This window comes from Ammodytes marinus, assembly GCF_949987685.1.
Source record: "Ammodytes marinus genome assembly, chromosome: 20".
NCBI classification, from domain to species: Eukaryota; Metazoa; Chordata; class Actinopteri; order Uranoscopiformes; family Ammodytidae; genus Ammodytes; species Ammodytes marinus.
Genome location: NC_137224.1, coordinates 25,495,792 through 25,518,154, shown reverse-complemented (window position 1 = coordinate 25,518,154; position 22,363 = coordinate 25,495,792). Strand labels below are relative to the sequence as shown.

Below are 22,363 nucleotides of genomic sequence, written 5' to 3'. Positions count from 1 at the left end.
AAGTTTAGTCTTAAACATATTTTAATGTAATATTACATGACATATGTTTTATTTTAATGTCATACACATTGTAGAAAAGCCATCATGCCAAGGAAATACACCAGGAAGACGACCTGGGGCAACCACATGGAAAGAGCACCTTCTCATCTTTCCCTGTAACCTTCAGGGCTGGAATGTAGAGTAGGCCTAGTTGTAGAGTATGACAGGCTGATGTTGTAATCCAGTTGGGTCTCCTCCTGTGTTCTGAGTCCCAGGCTGTTCTCGCTGGTTCTGATTGTCCTATGCTTTGACCCCCAGACACTAGCTGGCTCTAAGGGTCCTGTGTTCTGACCATAGATAGTATAATAAACCCCCAGACTGTGTTCTAATCTAACTGGTTCTATCTTTCATTTGAATCTTATTAAAACCTTTTGAATTATAATATGTTGTATTTGATTTTGTTCAGAGTTACTTTCAAGTGTTTAGAAAATTTGCTTTGCTTAATTGACCAAACCCCATCATTCTTTTACTAGTCCGACATTAGTTCTGGAATGTGTGGCTAGCTTTCAGGGTTCTTACTGTTACAATATGTGTTGTTATGGTAGTTTCAGAGTGGAAAAAGTAAGTGGATCAGTTTACCCCACAGCTGGGGTAAAGTGAGCCACATGACAACTTTTTTTAAAACAATCATATTTTCACTGCCCTTTGTCTTGAAAAAATTCTGCTAATGCCCATTTCTATGAAACATCCTGAATTAATGGGAAATGTGTAAATTTGAGTGATAAATAATTTTAGCTCGCTTAGAGGGGAGCAAATGTAAAAAGTGGCTCAGATTACCCCATTCTCCCCTATATTATTTTTTTTGTCAGTCCAATATCCAAAATGTAGATTGCAGCCATATCGGACCCTCTACCGATATTGTATCGGGTGGGCCCCATCCCTAGTGCTTTTACCACATACTGTATGTGTGCGCGACAATATATCAAATCATTTATTGTCATGTTTTGCATTCCTGCATAACATTTGATAACTGTCAACCTTCACATTTTCCCCCCTTCGAGTTGTGTAAATCAACCCAACAGTTCTGGGGTTCTGAGTTATTTATTGCCACAAAACTGACGTTATGTTGATGTCACCCATTAATCATCACTTAAGTGCCCATTGTTGTTCCTAGGTTATGACCTGATAGCATCATCAATGTATTTGGTGGTGTTTTTCTACTGTGTCTCTCCTGATGTTTGAATGCATATACAATGTTAACGGGCGACAGTGGCTCAGGTGGTAAAGCGGGTTGGCCAATGATCCAAGGGTTGGCAGTTCGATGGTTGTTGTGTCCTTGGGCAAGACACTTCACCCACCTTGCCTGGTGTGAATGTGTATGACTGCTGTATGTTTGAGGTGGTGGTCGGAGGCGCTGAATGGCAGCCACGCTTCCGTCAGTCTGCCCCAGGGCAGCTGTGGCTACTATCGTAGTTTACCACCACCAGTATGACTGTGTGTGTGTGTGAATGATGGAACCTGGAACCCTGTAAAGCGTCTTTGAGTGCCTTGAAAAGCGCTATATAAATCCAATCCATTATTATTAACTTATTAATAGGACAACCAAGATGATTGGCTATTAAGCACTTATTGGACAGACTTTTGGATGGTTGTTAAATTGTGTTGCCACATAATGAAAAGAGTATTTTGGAAAAATTTACCAAATAGCATGAAATGTCTTTGCCTTTAAAAGGGTTTTTGTCAGGACTAGATAAATATTCATCATCGATAAATATTTATAATTTACATTTTTATACAGACAAATTGGTAGGCAAATAATAGCAAAATTGATTTCATCTTCTTATCGTTTTAGCAGGAAAATAATTAAGTGCACACTTTTAATGGAAGATTATGAGTCATACCAAGATGCATTACTTTTTAAATATCAAGTTATTACACAGCCAAAAAAAAACTCACCATGCTGGATATCTTTCATGTCCAGATGCAGGGAGGACATGAGGATACCTACTGCTTGGGAACGCTTGTTGTTTAGGAGCTTGACAACCTAAAAAACAAGTATGAGGTCAGATTCAAAAGCTAAGGTGTAACTTTGCCATTGCAGCAAAAAAAAAATTGCATTTGATTCCAAGTGATGCATTACCATAGATTATGCTGCAACTTTAAAAATGTCTGTCAATCTAATGATATACAGTGCCCTCCAAAAGTATTAGAACAGTGAGGCCAATTCCTTTTGCTGTAGACTGGAAACATTTGGAACACAATATGAATATGAGACAATAGATCAACATTTCAGCTTTAATTTCCAGGTATTTACATCTGGATCTGATTAAACAACTGTGAAGAAAGCATTATTTGTGAAGGAACACCACATTTGTAGGTGAGCAAAAGTATTGGAACAGATAAACTTAAAATAAATTTAACTGAATAAGACTTAATATTTTGTTGCAAATCCTTAGCTTGCAATAACTGCATCAAACCTGTGACCCATTGACATCACAACACTTTTGCATTTTTCTTTTGTGATGCTTTTTCAGGCTTTCACCGCAGCCTCATTCAGTTACTGTATTTTAAGCCTATCTGTCCCAATACTTTTGCTCACCTAACAATGTGGTGTTCCTTTACAAATAATGCTATCTTCTCAGTTGTTTATCAGATCCAGATGTAAATACACGGAAACTAAAGCTGAAATGTTGATCTATTATCTCATATTAATATTTTGGTGTCAAACCCAAATGTTTCCAGTCTACAGCAAAAATAAAGGAATTGGCCTCAATGTTCCAATACTTTTGGAGGGGACTGTACTTCTACAAGTACAATGGTCAGGTGTTGTCAATTGTATAGACCACATTAAAATATGTACAGTCAAATTGAATGCCAATCAAGCCAATAGCTGTCAATCATGTTTTCAAAGGTGTAATTATTATACAATAAACATGTCTGAAATGGGTACATATTTTAGACATCATCACTTTAACTCAGTTAATCAAACTTTAATTAATAGAATTTAGACTGTCATTGCAATTATTATTTGAACGACATACATTTTTTAAATAATTTATTTAATTATTAAAAAAAATATATATATAGGGGAAGGTGGGGTGATTTGTGCAACTTTTTACTCAAAGTGATTTTAAAGTGAGGCCTTGACAGTTATGTCTCCAACTCAAATATGTACATATATTTCAGGATGTTGTGCATCCCTGGCAATAAAAACTTTGGATCTGGAATAAACTGTTTAAGAAATATAGCTTTCGGAAAAAAAGTTGTCTTGTCGCACAAATCACCCCACGTAGTGGGGTGATTTGTGCGTCATTTTGTCACAATGACAAAGTCACCATCATCATCTTTCTGGCCATCTGAACTCTCATCAGTGGTGTCGTTAAGTGGAATTGAGATGTCACTCTCTTCTGAGCTACTGTAGACAATCACTTTCTTTTGGTGACCAGCGTATACAGCCATGCCACTGGCACAACTCTCAGAAATGTACTTTGCACTAGTTGCTCCGTGCTTGTGGAACCAACTGCCACCTGACAAATGTGATTCCCCCTACATTTCTGCCTTTAAATCAAGGCTCAAAACCCATATGTACACCCTGGTGTTTCCTCCCCATTAACCTCTGCACTACTTACTTACCTCTGCACTACTATCTGTGTTTATGTGGATGTATGGGCTTTACGTCTTTTATTTTGGTTATTGTTATTTTACCTTCATTGTTTACCTACTGAATGCACTATGTACAGCACTTTGGACAGTGCAAACTGTCATAAATGTGCTTTTATAAATACATTTTACTTACTTACTTACTTATAACTCACCCAGGCCCTTGCGCACAAATCACCCCATCCCCAGAATTTTGGATAATAGGCATGATGCAGCAATTTAGGGTTGACATCGTGCTAACTATATAGACTCAAAGTGTAGCATACCAAAGCACTAAAACATGTGTCAAATGTTTTCAAACGTGTCTATAATTGTTCAGACACAATAATCAAAAAACCTTGATCATGGAAATTTTACTTTGAAAGGCAAAACACAGTTTTTTGAGCTTAAATGTGCTTATATCTTATTCCTTGTAGGTGAGTCAATCTAGGAAAAAAAAGGGCTTAACCCCAAAAAAATTGATACAAAAGGTTTTTCAATGGATTCCAGTAGTATTTGGTGTGCTGAATAACATACTAAAAGTCTACCAAAATCTACCCCCCAGAAAGCCCTCATTTCCAAGATGGCGGCCGAAATGGCGGCCGGGAGCTTGAAATGGCTATATCTCAAATTGAAAAAATGTTGCAAAGGAATTTTCAACTGATTTTGGTACCTCTGGACATGCTTACAAACATACTAAAAATCTAGGAAAATACACCTTCCGGAAAGGCTTAATTTTCAAGATGGCGTCCAAAATGGTGGCCGGCCAAGCTTAAAATGGCTATATATCTCAATAGAAAAAGATTATTCGAATGATTTTTAACTTGATTCTGGTACCTGCAAATATGCTTATGAACATACTAACAATCTAGGAAAATATACCTCCCAGAAAGGCTTCATTTTCATAATGGCGTCCAAAATGGCGGCCGGGAGCGTAGAATGGCTATATCTCAAATGGAAAATGTTACAAAAGAATGTCAACTGATTCTGGTACCTCTATACATTAATAAAGTGCGACAAATCTAGGTAAATATAACTGCTAGAAAGGCATCATTTTCACAATGACTGCCTGTAAGCTTACATTGGTTAAATGGTTCAAATTGGTTACTATTCAAACTAGAAAGGTGGTGTTGTTGTTGAATAACATAAATGCCACACTTATTGTGGTCTTTATTCATCATCATCTTCGGGCTCCTCTGGAAGAAACTTGTTAAGTGGTTGTCACATTCCTTAAGTTGACATGGTCCACAGACAGTAGTACAAGGTAGTCCATATTTTCTGCAAGAACAGCGGAGTGTCTTGCAGGCAGTGGTACAGTTACAATGAATGACCTTCAAGAGACTGTCTGGAGCAACATTCGTTGTTGACATGAGTGGGACAAATCTATTGTCCTGCAGGCTCCACCCCCAGTTCAGGGCATCCATACCATCTTCTGTTCCCATCCAGACCATGACCTGGTAGTACGCTCTACGATTCAGTTGGTGGCAGACGTTCAGGCGTTACAGTTGATGAAGCTGAGACAACCTTCTTGCTGAAAATGTTATATCGCATTGCTGCAAGGGAATCTGTGCACTTTCCACCAAAGAGGACAGCCATTACTTGGCACCCAAGGTCATCAATCACCTCTGTGGTCTGGTTTGGGACAATGAATGCATTGGCACAAGATCGAAGGACGGGATCCCCTTTTACAAGCTTCTGGAAAGCAGTCTTTTTGCAAACCCCGAAGATCCGAGAAGTTGTGTCACAGCCAGTGAGAGCATGGATGAACATCAACTGAGAACACACATCATGTCCAAGTACTTCTTTTAAATGGTTTACGGCATACACTTTAAAACTGCCATCAGCTTTTGACTTGTCTGATCTGAAATATACGCCCTTACTATCTCTCTGTGCATAGTGAAGTAGTAAGACAAGGAGATCTGTATCTTCTCCAATCAGCGTAGTGGTGTGAAGAAGAGATGATTCCACTGCGGCCCTTACGATGTCTACATCAGCATCTCCAATTGAATTGACCACAGTGCAACCCCTTTCTTTCAGTTCATCGCTTATCATTTGGATCAGCCTTTGTTTATTCAGATCTCTTGACATGAACTCCTCCTTCTTACCTGAGAACTCTGTCTCAGCAGTGAAGTTGACAATGGGATGAATATTGTTTCCTCTTCTTTGATGTGTGTTGTCTTTAATGGATGGCCCATCCCCATAGCCATCGAACACAATGGTTGTAGCTGAGCCATAATGTTGGATGGTGAAGTCTGCATATGACTGCACAATTTTACTATAGCTTTGTCCGTGCTTCCATGGTATTCGGTGAAGGAGTGAACCTCCATCAAGAACATAATGATCTGTTTCTGGTACAGAATCTAGGATTGCATCACTTGCATGATCACAGATTGCGTGCGCAAGTTGTGGTTTATCAGCCTTGCGGAAGATGTTTCCAGCTTCAAAGAGGGCAGGAGGGAAAGGACTGAGTTTGTAACGCATAACCTCCTCCAATGATAGCTCTCCAGTTTGGGAGACAATCAGGAAACGTTGAAAAAGAAGTGCAAAATCAATTGTTCGATCAGGAGCAACCTTGATAGACGATTTTTGTCCAAGGGTTATGGCTTTATCCTTTCTACTAAATGAGAACGTGAATGCAGGCTGTCCAATCATTTTGTGCATGATATTGCGTCCAACAGAGTCATAATCATGCACGTTCACTCCGTCCTCAGCAACAACACCTGTAACAACATTCCTTAAAGAAGAGTCTGGAGAGAAAGGTGACCATATAGCAAGTTTTGAAGTGATCTTCTCCAGGTCAGCAGCATCCCTTTTCATCCTTGCCTCTGTTGAGTCCTTGTGCTGTTCTGATGTTGTGTATGTCTGGTTTGTGAACTCCTGCATTGCGGTGTTGTACTGTGATGTTATGCACTTTGACATGGTCCAAAGGGCTCTCTGATTGTCAGTCATTCCACTTCCATGCGTCTTCAATGACCTCATCAATGTCGTCTCGATGACAAGATCTGAGCTGAAGCCTTCCACATCAACAACGTTAACAGGCAGGATATCCCCGGTTCATTTTAGCCGTAAAGCCACAGGGCTTTTCTGTGCGGCGGCTCACACTGGCGAGGTGTCACTGTGAATGACACCGTTACCCACCGTCACGGAGTTTCAACTGGCAACTCGCTATTTCGCTCACGCAAGGCTTTTGTGTTTCGATTTAACATCAGTCTTGGGCGAGTACTTTAACTTTATGCTGAATAAACCATTGCATTGCAATCGCTGAAAGCGAAAGTGTTTGGGTGGGGGCACAGAAGGGTTCGCTGCATTTACCACACAAGACACGGCGTGCGACACAATAATCAATTTATTACGATTATCTTGTTTTCATGATCGAGGGACGCCAAAATCGTAATCGAAATTGAATTTCAATTAATCGCCCAGCCCTCCCCTATACCATCAGGCAGTCATTTTGAAAATGACGCCTTTCTAGCAGTTATATTTACCTAGATTTGTCGCACTTTCTTAATGTATAGAGGTACCAGAATCAGTTGAAACATTCTTTTGTAACATTTTCCATTTGAGATATAGCCATTCTACGCTCCCGGCCGCCATTTTGGACACCATTATGAAAATGAAGCCTTTCTGGGAGGTATATTTTCCTAGATTGTTAGTATGGTCATAAGCATATTTGCAGGTACCAGAATCAAGTGAAAAATCATTTGAATAATATTTTTCTATTGAGATATATAGCCATTTTAAGCTTGGCCAGCCACCATTTTGGACGCCATCTTGAAAATGAAGCCTTTCCGGAAGGTGTATTTTCCTAGATTTTTAGTATGTTTGTAAGCATGTCCAGAGGTACCAAAATCAGTTGAAAATTCCTTTGCAACATTTTTTCAATTTGAGATATAGCCATTTCAAGCTCCCCGCCGCCATTTCGGCCGCCATCTTGGAAATGAGGGCTTTCTGGGGGGTAGATTTTGGTAGACTTTTAGTATGTTATTCAGCACACCAAATACTACTGGAATCCATTGAAAAACCTTTTGTATCAATTTTTTTGGGGTTAAGCCCTTTTTTTCCCTAGATTGACTCACCTATTGTGTCTCCCTTCTTTACAGGATGAGTCAAATGGATGGCTCTTCTTAAATATGTGGTCACATTTCCAATTTCTTCCACGGTTTTCTAGAAACAAGGGGTTTTGCAACTTCCAAAATGCACAAATCACCCCACCTTCCCCTATATATATATATATATATATACACATATATATATATACACATATATACACACACACACACACACACACACACACACACACACACACACACACACACACACACACACACACTCACTCACTCACCGGCCACTTTATTAGGTACACCTGTTCAATGGCTTATAAAAACAAAAAGCTAATTAGCTAATTATCACATGGCAGCAATGTAATGCATTTATACATTTAGACATGGTCAAGACAATGTACTGAAGTCAAACCAAGCATCAGAATGGGGAAGAAAGGGGGTTTAGGTGACTTTGAACATGGCATGGTTGATGGTGCACGGCAGGATGGAGCCATACTTTCATGTTGTTTACGCCAAATTCTGAACCTGCCATCTGAATGTCGCAACTGAAATCGAGACTCATCAGACCAGGCATGATTTTTCAATCTTCTATTGTCCAATATTGGTGATACTGTGAAAATTGTAGCCTCATGTTCCTGTTTTTAGCTGACAGAAGTGGCACCCGGTGGGGTCTTCTGTTGCTGTAACCCATCTGCTTCAAGGTTGGTTGTGTTTTGCGTTCAGAGATGGTATTCTGCATACCCTGGTTGTGATTTGAGTGGTTATTTGAGTTACTGTTGCCTTTCTATCATCTCAAACCAGGCATTTTACGTCCACACAAATGCCGCTCACTGGATATTTTTTCTTTTTCGGACCATTCTCTGTAAACCCTAGAGATGGTTTGGAGTGAAAATCCCAGTAGATCAGCAGTTTCTGAAATACTCATACCAGCCCTCCTGGCACACTCAACATTGCCATGTTCAAAGTCACTTAAAACCCCTTTCTTCCCCATTCTGTTGCTCGGTTTCAACCTCAATACGTTGTCACGTCCAGGTCTACATGCCTAAATGCTTTGAGTTTCTGCCATGTGATTGGCTGATAGGCAGTGTTGGGAACGTTACTTTAAAAAAGTAATTAGTTATAGTTACTCACTACTTGTTCCAAAAAGTAACTGAGTTAGTAACTGAATTATTATATATTATATAACCAGGGAAAGTAACTATTTGCGTTAGCCTACTGTACAAAAAAAAAAAAGTTGCTGTATGTCAACAAATTTGGATTTTTCTGAGCAGTTTTCACAGTCAGTTGAAATGAGTAGAACAGACAGGTAGGCCTACTTGTAGGCTACATAACCTTCAATATTTATTGCACATCAACAGACAGCAAGAGGTTTATCCTGCACTTCAAGTAGGCCTAGCCTATTTTGTTCTCAACAAAAGCAGTAGAGGAAACTGCTCAATGTACCGTGCTGATCTGCTATCACTGAAGGCCAAACACGTCAGACTATGAAGCATGAGACGATGAGAGGAGGAGTAAGGATTTATCCTATGTTTATTTCCTTCTTTAACATGCACAGCAGCATACAGATCCCAGGAAAATAACAGTAGCAATATTCGGCTCATGATGACACGCTAAACAGCTGTTGCAACCGGCGAATCGCGGCTGTTTAATAACGTGCATAAATGATAATTTATAGAGATCGGGAAACTCCATGCACTTACTCATAAGGGCGATGCAAACAAACTCAGGGAGAGCACGTTTCAACCGTGGATTGATAGGTGGTTACTGCGGCAACGCACACGCACTCACACAACAGAGAGAAAGAAAAAGAAACTTCACTAAACAGGCGCTCCGGCTGACTGACGTGACGGCGCTAACTGACAGTTATAATGTCATCCACACTGAATAAAACACATCTTAAAACAGTATAAGAAATAACAATCGCTTGTCTTGTTGTTAACCCACCGGTCTCCTTACTAGCAATTTGTGTAGTATGGAGCCAGGGGTGCTTTCGGATTACACAGTTTATTAAATCAATTCATAGTAACGCACCGCATTTAACGTTCGGTAACGATAACGGCGTTGTAACGACGAAAAAGGTAATTAGTTAGATTACGCCGTTACTGAAAAAATAACGGCGTTACCTAACGCCGTTATTTTAAACGGCGTTATTCCCAACACTGCTGATAGGTTATATGTGTTAACAATAAAATGAACTGCTGTACCTAATAAAGTGGCCGGTGAGTGTGTGTGTGTATAAATATATATATAGCAGCTTATATCATTTCTCTATTTTTTTTAAATCCACAAGTCTGTTTTCAAAAAAAATTCATCCAGATAAAAGAACATTTACATATAGAGTGTTGTGGGACCATGACTCCCGCTTTCATCACATAATGCATATCTAAATAATCATGCACACGGACAAACCTGTTTGGCCTTGGACTTGGTGATTGTGTCAGAGAGTGGCTGTTTCTTCACTTTCACAGTATGTTTGGAGAACAACTCTACAAACTCTTCAAAGTCCACATCAGGTTCCTCAATGGTCTCCCATACCAAAAAAGAAGAAACATCCCTGACAAAAACAAAAGAGCACTTACAGATAAAATGGGTTATTATTATAATGATTATTATTTTTTTAAAGAAAAGTAAAAAGGAAACCTGAAAACATACTGTGCAGATAAGAGTCAGCATCAGATGTGATGACTTACTTATTCAACATCACAATATGTTAAAACTCCATTCTGAAAATTATGATGATGATGTGAGGCACAGGGAAATGTAACTCAATAACTCTGATACATGATGCAACTTAAAGGATTACTTCACCCATACTGAACCAGCGTTCCATCATTATAAAATGGCTATTATAATATAAGGAAAGAGGTTTTTCTTGACCTATGGCTTGCGTGCGAGAAGCGCCGATGACTACAAACCACTAGTTCCGCAATTTTTTATGCCCACCAATAAGGAATGAGGGGGGCGGGAGCTCACGGACGAGATGTAAACAGAATGTCCGCCATGTTTCTTCCCCGCTAAGCGAGAAGCCGAGCCCCGAAAAACTCCGATCATGGTATAAGGAAATGTTTCATTAGAAAAGGGGATTTTTAATGTTTACTGCAGTGAACGGACATTCGTGTCTACCTGTATAAACCAGATTACAGCGAGGAAGAGAGGTGATAGTCGTAAGGAGGAAGAGGAGAAGCTAGCTACACTAGCAGCTACTCCATGCTGTGGAAGAGGAGCCCCAGCCGCTGTGCCTGGTGGATTTGTAGCGTTCACTGTTAGAAACTTCACTGTAGCTTTGCTCCACATATGGAAAGAGGGACCCTGGAGACATATTTCAGTATTGAGAAGTTGAACTGGAGGCGCAAGCCACAGCCCGCGGGGAGAGACGTACGTCGACCACAACACAGCAAGTTTTTATTTTTACTCATTCATCACCGCCACACATCTTGCGTTTGCCTTTCTTTTTTCCCCCGGCGCTTGTGTTAGCAGATCAGAGCAGCTACACAGCGCTTCATTAATGGGAATTATCAGAGAAAAACTCATGTAGCAACAGGCTGGTAAAAGCAGCGCTGCAGCAGTGAGACACTGACTGTGTGAAAAAAAAAAATGTGAGCTAGATGCAGTGCACAGACGTATGAGGTGTGACCCGGGCGTAAACACGGCACAGCCGACCTTCTTGACGTTTCCAATACAAAGTGTGTAGGTAGCCTATTTACCATGGACGTCGATTTGGCTAAACAAGTGGGGGGGACAAACAGGCATTCTGGAGTGCATTTTCAAAAGTGGGGGGGACAATGAGGAAACATCTTTTTTTCTCTTTAGTGCAGGTAATGAACGGTTCTGAAAGACGGCATACCCGCTCACTAATGAATAAAATGTATACAAAACACTGATGTCTGACACATTTGATGAAAAAAGCATTTTCAAAAAGCAGCGGACATATGAGCCACTAGCTGCTCCCCGTAGCCCAACCAAACATGACGTAAACAAAAGGAGCTTGGGAAGGTAGTTCCGACTGAGCAATCTGATTGGTCGAAGGCATTTTGACCGTGCTCAAATCGAGCCGAAGCACGGCTGGACTGTCGCACAACAATATTACTCCGCCTCGGTCTCCATGGCAACCTAGCTAGTAGCATAGCCGCGTGCGGTGAGGTCAGTGAGTGGGTAGGCACTGAGTTCTGAAAGCCAGATTTCTCTAAACCTATATATTGTTAAATCAAAAACAATAAACAACAAACAGGCACGCACGGCCGATTTCAAATAAGTTCCTCCCTTTCTTTCTTTCTTTCTCTCTCACTCACTCTCACACACACACACACACACACACACACACACACACACACACACACACACACACACACACACGGGACGTATATGAAATGTCACGACGGTGACTTCAGGTTTGCCCGTAGCCTACTGTAGTTTGGTCTAAATGATTAAACATCGCATCCATCGACTTAACGGACCCGTCCCTCACACCGAGGGCCGAAAAAACGTAAGGCAACAAGTCAAACCTTCGCCGATTCAAACTACCGGTACTACTTCTATTCAACTTAAAAATAAAAGACAGCATTCATCATTATGTAGGACTACAGCATAACTGATGGCAACTCCACTCCATAAACTTTATCTTAATAGATAAAGTACCAGTAACATATGTCCCATGGACCTGTCCAGCATCAGAATGTAACCATTTATCCACATTGCAGAGCTTAGGTTTGTCCGTCAGTAACAATGAAAACACAACTGCTCAATTGAATATAAAATGCAGAATGGATTGCACTCGGTATCAATTCATCCAACTTTATTATTAAATAAACCCCCAAAAAGTTTCTGACTCACCAATCTGACTCCCTGGCTGTAGAAATAAGCAAGACGATAGTAATCCAGTGACAGTCTGACTGACAGCACAGCTAGCTAGCATCCTTCCGTTCATGTAGGCTACCTGTCCGTTTGAAATGCTCGAACATTGTTTGTCCCTGTTGCTGCTGTACACCGTCCAAGGCTGGCGCAGGCCTTTCTCTTGCTATTCATTCTGTTCCTTTTTAAATTATAATCCAATTTGTTAAAATTCCTCCAGTCTGAAATATCTGCGAGCACGGCACGGCAGCTGCAATGTTGACTTAAAAATCCGCGGGGGGTAGCGCGACGTGAATGAGCATAGCCAACGTAATGACGTTGGCCTAAGCTGCGTAAATGTCTAGTAATATCTCGATTTTAATTGGTCCATGAATGATATGTAATGTAAAGGCTTATGTGGCATACCATTTACGTAAAAAAGGCACAAAGAATTATGCTTATTTGCGTACATGTTAAATAATACAAAATCAAGTGCGCATGCGCGAAAACTTTTTTTTTTTTGCCGTCCACAATGAATAGGCGCAAAGGCACTGATTCTTTGCCGTACACAATGAATGGGAAACAGCAAAGGCACAATATTTTTTTGGCGTAACTTACTAACTGCCACGTTTCGAATCAAAACGTCTACACTTTTTTAAAGTAATCGCGGATTACATGTAAAGATCGAAATAATTAACAATAATAATACAAATATAAGTTTATTAAATAAAAAAAATATTTTATTTTATTTTTATTTTATTTTTTTGCACACGGCGCCAGGGTAGGCACGTCACTGAACATCGTCAGTATCCATGTGCCGCGACACAAGCTGCTGTTAGTGTCCGCTACATTTACAGTCATTAGTGGGCATAGAGCAGGGGTGGCCAACCCGCGGCTCGCGAGCCGCATGCGGCTCTTTGCCCAGCTTCGTGCGGCTCTTCAGTTCATATCAAATTATGTGATTATAATTTAATTTAATTTTTTTTTTATACTTTTTTTTTTGTGTGGGCCTATGTGTGTGCATGTTCGCAAACGTGTCATGCGGCTCTTACGTTCGTTTTACATGTTGTCTATTATTTAATTTTTTATTTTATTAATGTGTAGGCCCTATGTGTATGCCTGTTCGCAAATGTTTAATTGAGGACGCAACATAACGTTCGCAAACGTTTGGTGCGGACGCAACATAAAACTGCCCGCTCAGCTTGGAGGGAGGTTTTCCGTGAGTAAACTATTTGTGTCAAGTTCGCTCCGAAACAGAGTGGGAGAGTTCATATTTTTTGTTGAACGTTATGGCAGGCCATTCTGCCTTATATGCCAGGTGTCATTTGCGCATTTCAAGGCTTCAAATCTTCAGCGCCACTTCAGCTCTCTCCATGCTAAAAGTAAGTTCCACAAAGCAACATGCATAGTAAGAGAAAAACGCTATTTTAAATTGTTATATTTTTGTTTGTGGACTTGGTTGAACTGAGAGTTTGTGTGTGAGGCAGTGCACACAATGTTCATTGTTGAAAATGACTGCCCTGTTGTCTTTAGTCCAGTCCTGTCATTATCACAGGGGCGGCCTTAACGATCTGGGGGCCCGTTTCAAGTCCTAGTGTGGGGCCCCTGTTTTTTTTTTTTTTTTTTTAATAAATAATGCTTGTGCATGCATGTGCAAGCTCCCCGCGAAAATAAAAACGCCCCCCCCCCCCCTGAAATCTTACTGGCCCCCAGTTCAAATGTTATTTTTTATTTTCATTTTATTTTTTTAATTATTTTTTTTCCTGATATGTATCCTAGTTCAGAGATGATATGTTTTTTTTTTCTTTCTTAACTTTTTTTGATAGGTAGTTGCCAAGTTCATCACACAAACACTCCAATCCACTGATATGAGATCAGTTTGCAATTTTCAATTACTAAATTAATGGTAGGACTGTGGCCACTAGAACTGGTCTCTGGTCAGCAAAGGTCTTGAAAACAGCATAAGTGTGCTTGTGACATGCGTGCCACCCATGCATGTGTATAGGCACGTGTCCCAGCAGATTTTTGAAATCTGAATAAAAAAATTAAAGTTTGTAGTTAGCGAGTGTAACATGTTCTTAGCAAGGGCAGACTTTCATAAATAAAGGTTTATTTTTTTAGCAAGATATTTGGTCAAAAGCTAGTTGTCATCCGTCCCTCTGTCCAGTTGTTAGGCATCTGGCTGCTAGCAAGTTATGTTGTCTTGCTAATTTTACTATTCATCTGAGCTGAAATAAATATTGACTTTTTCCTTTATTATCTTCGCGAGAATGCACCAGAATGCTTAGATTACATGTTAAAAACACAAAAAAATATTCTGGGGGGGATGCCCCCAGACCCCCCTTCAGGGGTTTAGTTTTCTGACAAACATTACAATGGATACTAACATGATTTGGGCATTTGGGATTATAAATCATCTTTGAATTGGTTGTGCAGCACATCACATGCTATTCATTCAGGGGTGCGATGGCCACCCCACTCCTACTCTGTGGCCCACCTTGGCCACCCCCAGTCAAAATTTCCTGGAATCGCCACTGTGTGTACCCGTGTGTACGATGTGGCTTTTTGTAAAAAAAAGCACAGTAAAAAATGTGGCTCTTTGTCTCTGACTGGTTGGCCACCCCTGGCATAGAGGATGGTAATCCCTACAGTTTACACTTCACAACGGGACACTTAAAGCCACTCGCCGTTGTCTCTGCTGCTGATTGAAATGCATCAGTTTTCTCTGGTGTGCAAACTAGCAGAGACTTCGGAGCATGTTCACTGTTTTGTCGTTGGTATCGCGTGCGCACAGAGAGAGAGAGAGAGAGACCTTGACGCTGTGTTTTAATACGGCTGGACGCACTCCATGTCCGGCTTAAAAAGTGGGGGGGACAAAATGAGTCTTGACGAAAAGTGGGGGGTACATGTACCCCCCATCCCCTCCGTAATCGACGTCTATGCTATTTACCAAGAAAAACGGTTAAAAACAGCTTAGAAAAAAGGTTAAAAATGCTGGCAAAACCAGCTTTAAATAAGACAGAAAATAACATGGAGCCTCAAATCAATCACACCAAATTCACTTACAATAAACTAACTATTTATATTGTGGCAAACAGGATTTGCCTTATCTTTGTTACACAACCATCAATATAACACATAAGCATACACTCTGTCACCACAGTTAATCTCGTGTTCACGCACTCACACACGCACACACACACACACACACCTCAGTCGTGCGCAGGAACATAATGGTGCAAAATGAGACGATAGTGGAGGAAGCAGGTGAGTGTGTTGTTTCGGCGCTGATCTGCTAAAATCACTACATGCACGGCCAGAACACCACGCACCATTCAAAAACCGTGAAAACAGCAATAGACAAAAGCACATTATTAACTTGAGGTGACACGTTAATCTGCAGTGACAATCCGCCAACCGCGGCTGTTAATCAGCGCGAGCATAAAGCAATGCAAATGGCTGTAAAACAACGGTTGGCAAACTCTGTGAATTTATTTAAAAAGTGATTCACATAAACCGAGTAGGCACTAGGGTTGCCACCTTGGATTTAGGAAAAAAAGGGACACTTGATGTTTGGGGTGGAGGGCTGGGCCATTATTAGGCTACCAGTTCAGACTGACCAGTGTAATGACCTATAATAACCATTAACACCTATAGTGCTTTTTACAGTAGGATATATAAGGAGACTGAGGTGGGAACCTTTAAGAGTCTGGGCCCATGGGCCCATTATCTCATAATCCGTATATGAACCAAATGGTTTCCACAATCTTTTTTTCTATTTTCGCATGCACAAGCATTATTTATTAAAAAAATAAAATAAAAATAAAAAAAAGTGGGGGGCCCCACACTGGGTCTTGAAACGGGCCCCGAGATCGTTGAGACCGCCCCTGCCCGCTTGTCGTGCCGCCTGACAATGGAACGCGCTTTCTCTCTGCCCGGCCCCGCTCACCTCTCCATTGAGAATGCATTAGTTGGCGCAACAAACGCCTCGGCCCGTGTGAAACGGCCTTAACCCATTGATGACTATGGCAATCTAGGATGCATGTCCTTAATGCCTGAGGGTTTTCTGAAAAAATAGTACGAATTGTCAAGTCTACCAAAACCTTAATATCTAAGCCTATGTAGCACATAGAAACATGAAATAAAATACATTTAAAAGTTATGGTTCACAGGTTTTATTTAAACATGCTCCCTTAGCGCTTACAAACCAACGGATATTTCTAAAAATCGTCAAAATTAGATGAATTAGAAAATTATTAAATATTGTTAATAAATAGATGCAATGTGTTGTGTGATTTTCGTCAGTAGTCTATAGTAGACCTTGATTCTGCGCATCAAACGCCACTAACTGTTCTGTCGCTGACATAGCCGGCGTATTTTTTTTATTATTTTGTTCAATTTTTTAATTTTTAATTTTTTTGATTGACGTGATTTTCGGCAAACCACACAACTTTTGGGTGGTCACGTGGTCTTCAAAAAATCAACAAAACCCACCTCGTGTAATTGAACCAATGACAGTGCATTCTGACAGCTGGTGAAAAACGGGACGGGTGGTAACACTAGTAGGCACATTAACACAGTAAAATACTAGTACTGCGGCTACTTGAACGCTCCGATGACTCGGAGAGAAAAAAAATGTAACTTTCCTGCAGACGCTCTGACTGACTGATGTCACCGCCCCTCAATGACAAACACTGTTTCTGATTGGCCAAATGACCGTCAAAGCTCATATGATAGGAGTTAACATCCGTCAATCATAGTTAGTCACTATGGTCACTCAATGTCCATGCTCCGCTTATTGGCACTATGTTTTCCTATGTTTGGTAACATGGGCAGCAAAGCTAACGTGACGTAACCTTGCAGTTCTTTTTCATGTATGCGCTGTATCAGTAACTATTGTTCGGCCTACAACCAACAAGTCTGTAATGGTGAACATGGGTGTAGACAGGAGTCCAAGGTAAGGTACAACAACATAAAATATTTTATTGTTTACAAAGCAAAATATTGTGGCATCATGCTCAATGCTATAGAAACCAGGTAACACACAATGAGACACTTCTTAAAAGTAAAATGTCCAATATACGAACATGATAAAGATAAGGTATAAAGGATGAGCTATAAACAAAAAATATTTACAATAGGTCTAGAGGTGTGAGGACATAGTATTAGCAGAGCCTAAAGCTGGGAACACACCGCACTGGCCGCGCGGCGAGATTACATACAAAGTCAATGTACTAGCGCGTGGCCGCGCGTCCACCCAAGAATCGGCGTCCAGCGCGGCCGCGCCTCATCGAAGTGCTTGAATCGAAGGCGCTGCCATTGGCGGCGCGGCCAACATGTGCGGCGAACGCAGAAGATGAAATTATTTATCTTTTTGGCGTCGCCGCGATAGCCAATCAGCGTTGAGATTGCCCGGTGGTCTGCAAGACGAGGTGGGCGTGTGGAGTGAGGACATTGGGCTTCCAATACATTCTGCAAATATGTGTATTTTGCATCTGTTTAGCTGTTGGTTGTACTTTAGCCAAGGTAGCGCCGGTTAGCATAGTGAAACTCACCCAGCTGTGTGCTGTTCCTGAGGATAATATGAACCCAAAGTTGACGGCAGTGTCCGTGTGGAATTCCAATATAGTACAGCGAAGCACCGGTGTTGTCCTCCGTCAGCCGGCACACTTTCACTTTCAGGTAGGCTGATGTCTGCCTTTATTTTTGCAGCTGAGCACACACTGCTGTTGTTATTGTGTTTAGTATGTTGCTGAATTACTATTAATATGTGTGTATTTGCGATTGGGGTGCGTCTTCATGCTGTTTTAATGATATTTGTGACATGACTGCCGCTGGTTACACAGTGTAGCCTACCTACATCTGTATTTTTTGGCACAGCTGGACCATGTTATTGTTGCACCGTAAGTGTGACGGGTCTGATCTCGGTGTCGGCGTCAGGAATATATGGCCCAATATGATCAAGCGGCGAGCCTCTTGCGTTCACGCGGTCAACCGCCGCCTTCGATGTGGCGGCCGGCGGCTGCGGTGAATATGGCCCAATATGACCAAGCGGCGAGCCTCCCGCGTTCACGCGGCCAACCGCCGCAGGGGGCCAGTGCGGTGTGTTTCCAGCTTTAGATGGGATGCTGCTGAGGTAGGGGTCTGATATCCTCTCTGTGAAGCTCACTGCAGCCACCTTGGTGTGGTGTGGGCACTGGTTGCAGTTGAGTGGGAGACAGCCATTGATCAGATAGATCAACTTTTTACCACACTATCACAGCTGGCATGGAGGCTGTAGACATCGGATTCTGAAATGTCACCATAAAATACGACAGTTAGGCTACTATGAGTGAAACGTTAGCTTTGAGCACTCACTGAAAATGATAGCGGATGAAAACTTTTTTCTTTAGTTGCCTTACAAACACACAAACGGTTGTTACATTAGTCTGTTTCTGAAACAGTTTAGCAAGCACAGTATGCAATTATAGCTGCTGTCAGGGGGGGGGGGCTGACAGCAGCTATAATTGCATACTGTGTGAACAGAAATATAGTCTGATAGGTTGAAAGTCTTACCTGTACGCGAGTGCGTTTTGCAGGAGGTAGTGCATTAATATCTCTATAGGACAGGGTCCCGGGCCGCATACGTCCCTCCTGTCCAGAGTGTCCTCTTCATGCCGAGAATATTTAGTTTCAGAGTCCGTTTTGAAGGCTAGGCTAGTTTTGTTGATAGCGCGCAGCATGTGGGCCTAGCAGCAGGCATGTTGAAAAACTATCTTGAAAACTGTAGCAAACTTAGCCGAGTGCACGTTTCCTTCCCTCCGTTTTACAGTGAAACCGGAAACTATGTATACTTTAGAAAAAATCATTAATTGTGGAATCTAAATAGTGTCTGTATTTGTCGAGGTATCGCCCACATCTGTATTTGGAAGTTGTTGTTTACCAACTCTCATCAGTCAGACAGATTTAGAGCCAGAGAGACCATAAAAACACTTGTTTTGCCTTTTCTCAGGCTAGGATGAACCGATTTCTAATTTTTTGGCACATTTATACTACATAGGAGTATACAGTTCAATACACCTTCATGTTTCCACCGGGGGAGTAATTCTTTAACTTGTAGAAATGGTATCTTGTTTGCCAAAGTTACTGTTCCTTATTGTTAGGTAGTTTTATTGCAGTCGGTATGTGGGCCCATTTAAAAAGTGTAAAGTTAGTGGACATAATAATATTAATAATATCAGATAAAAATAACTTCCTGTGAAGGCATTGATGACAAGTTCCTTCATTTTAACTGAATTACCTACAGAGGTCATACAGAGACCAACTGTTTTAGGAAATGACTGAGCCTTCTTAAAAAATGAAAAGTGATTTTAGTAGGCTTAGGGAAGACAGAAAATATTGCCCTATAACCCTAACCCGTCCATACGCTGCTGTACACGATAGATCCCGTCCCTGAACTGTGACTTATTACTGCAATTTGTGTTCAAAAATGTGTCCACTATGTAGATAAGACCATTTTTGTAATGCAGTTACATTTACAGCTATAGTGCCTAACTTTTTTTCATATGAATGAATGTCGGCTAAATTCAAGCCATCGCCGACACAAGTCGACACAATGTTGATTATGCCTATCAGCTTCACAAAACTCTCTTTTTTTGTCTTTTCAGTATGGCAGCATTTCCAAACTTGTGTTGCTCCCCAACACTGGTGCAGGAGTTTAGAAAGCCAGGAGCCCAAGAAATGATTCAGTTGTTATTTTACTGTAAGGAAAAACCTGGACATACAGGAGAAGGTATACAATCTATAGAAGGTGTACTTCATGTAGATGTGCGGACAGTGTTGTTGTATTTACTCAGAATTCATCATGGGGGTGACAGAAGTTACGCATTATAGCTCTTCACAAACTGAAGCATCACCTTGAGGCTATAAGGGCTACACATGTTTTACCTTTTGTTGTTCAGCTGGATCCTTGTCCAGTAGAGGGGCTTCATGGGTCTGGGGGGCTCCAAAGCAGCCTTTCTTGGCGGTTTCTCCTGGTTCAGACCTAGAGCATACAGCCCCAGTGGTAGAGGAGGAGGCAGGGAGCCCAGAGCACCTGGAAGAGCCGGGGGTACACACATTCCTCCAGGCGTTGGAGGAGGGGGCCCACAGCCGGGAGGTGGCGGTGGGGGGGGTGGGGATCCTATTCCTGGTAATGGAGGTGGAGCAATGCCACCAGGGAGAGGAGGAGGAGGAGGAGGGGGGGGAGGAGCAATGCTACCAGGGAGAGGAGGAGGAGGGGGGGGTGGGGGTGGAGCAAAGCCACCTGGAAGTGGAGGAGGAGTGGGTGGTGGCGGAGGAACTGCCATACAATTATTTAATGGAGGTGGGGGTGGAGGAGCTGGTATTGAGGCTTCTGGTAATGGAGGAGGAGGAGGTGGAGGAGGATGGCTTGCTTCAGTCTGTCCTAGTGAAGGATGAGGAGTTACTTCTCCACCTGGAAGGGGAGGTGGAGGTTGCACCTGACAGGAACACTGGAGGCCATCCTGCATGGGTGAGGAGCCATTTATCCCACCCGGCTCGCTACAATGCACTTTGAACTTAAAGCCTTCATCCATGGGCGAGGTCTGCGCCGACTTGGCTTGCAGGAGGCCCAGAGCATCAGCGGCTTCGGTCTGCAGATGAGCATCACAAACTAACCTCAGCAGGCCCTCCTCTCCACCACACTCCCTGTCCGTGGTGAAAGTGGGAGGTTTCACACTGTCCTCCTTGTCCAGCAGAGGGGGCTGTCGCTCCAGCTCAGCTATCTTAGTCCTGAGGTCTTCTATGGTTTGTTCCAGCTGTTGGATGACGTTGACCTGCTTTTCCTTCAGTTTTGCTGAAGGAAGGACACATTCCTCCTGCAAATAAGCGAAAATTACAAGCAATGGCAACAATCATATACTTTTTATATACCTCAGAATGTATGTTCATATATATATATATATAATATAGGGGAGAGTGGGGTGAGTTGTGCCACCCCTTGTTTCTAGAAAACCATAGAAGAAATTGGAAATGTGAGCACATATTTAAGAAGAGACATCCATTTGACTCGTCCTGTAAAGAAGGGAGAAACATGGAATAAGATATAAGCACATTTAAGCTAAAAAACTGTTTTTTGCCTTTTGAAGTAAAATTTCCATGATCAAGGTTTTTTGATTATTGTGTCTGAACAATTATAGACACGTTTGAAAACATTTGACACATGTTTTAGTGCTTTAGTATGCTACACTTTGTGTCTATATTTAGCAAGATGTCAGCCCTAAACTGCTGCATCATGCTTATTATCCAAAATTCTGGGGTTGGGGTGATTTGTGCCAGAGGGCCTGGGGTGAGTTTTACGTAAATAAGTAAAATGTATTTATAAAAGCACATTTATAACAGTTTGCACTGTCTTAAAGCCGCTACGAGTAACATTTAAATATCTTTTAAACAGCCTCATGTTTCCTCTGATAATCATAAATTACCTTTAACAGTAAACGAGACCATCAGTGCAAAGAAAGACGTTTTTATATAGTTTTTTATTACTGCATTTGGTCTGGTCGCACACCCAGTCCGTTTTTCGGTTTGCGCATGCAGGCTCTATGGTCACATATTTGTATTGGTCGCAGATTGCAGTGTAGCGCAGCAACGCGATTTGAGAAGCTTATCCCTCCAGGTGAGGGAAGGGGAGCGGGAACCTTGTTTGAGACAGTTATTTGTCGTCATAATGACTGATAACGGGGCTTAACCATCAAAGAAAAAAAAGAAAATGCAATGAAGAAAAGCTAAAAGGGGGAGTGATATACGGGCGGGAGGCAACTTGTACACAATTTCACGGGAGCGAACTAGACTGCAGTGTTTACTTCTAAATGAATGAG

At 41.6% G+C, this 22,363-nt stretch overlaps 1 protein-coding gene across 1 annotated transcript in view; it reads right to left on the bottom strand.

The window, feature by feature from the left end:
- Positions 1 to 22,363, bottom strand: part of fmn2b (formin 2b) — a gene marked incomplete at both ends in the record, with an annotated part of 138,704 nt that overhangs the window by 72,886 nt on the left and 43,455 nt on the right. Inside the window, 3 exons of the mRNA XM_080049559.1 lie at positions 1,936 to 2,023; positions 10,089 to 10,233; positions 20,433 to 21,364. Coding sequence (XP_079905685.1) covers positions 1,936 to 2,023; positions 10,089 to 10,233; positions 20,433 to 21,364 — 1,165 coding nt within the window. The remainder of the gene's footprint in view (positions 1 to 1,935; positions 2,024 to 10,088; positions 10,234 to 20,432; positions 21,365 to 22,363) is intronic.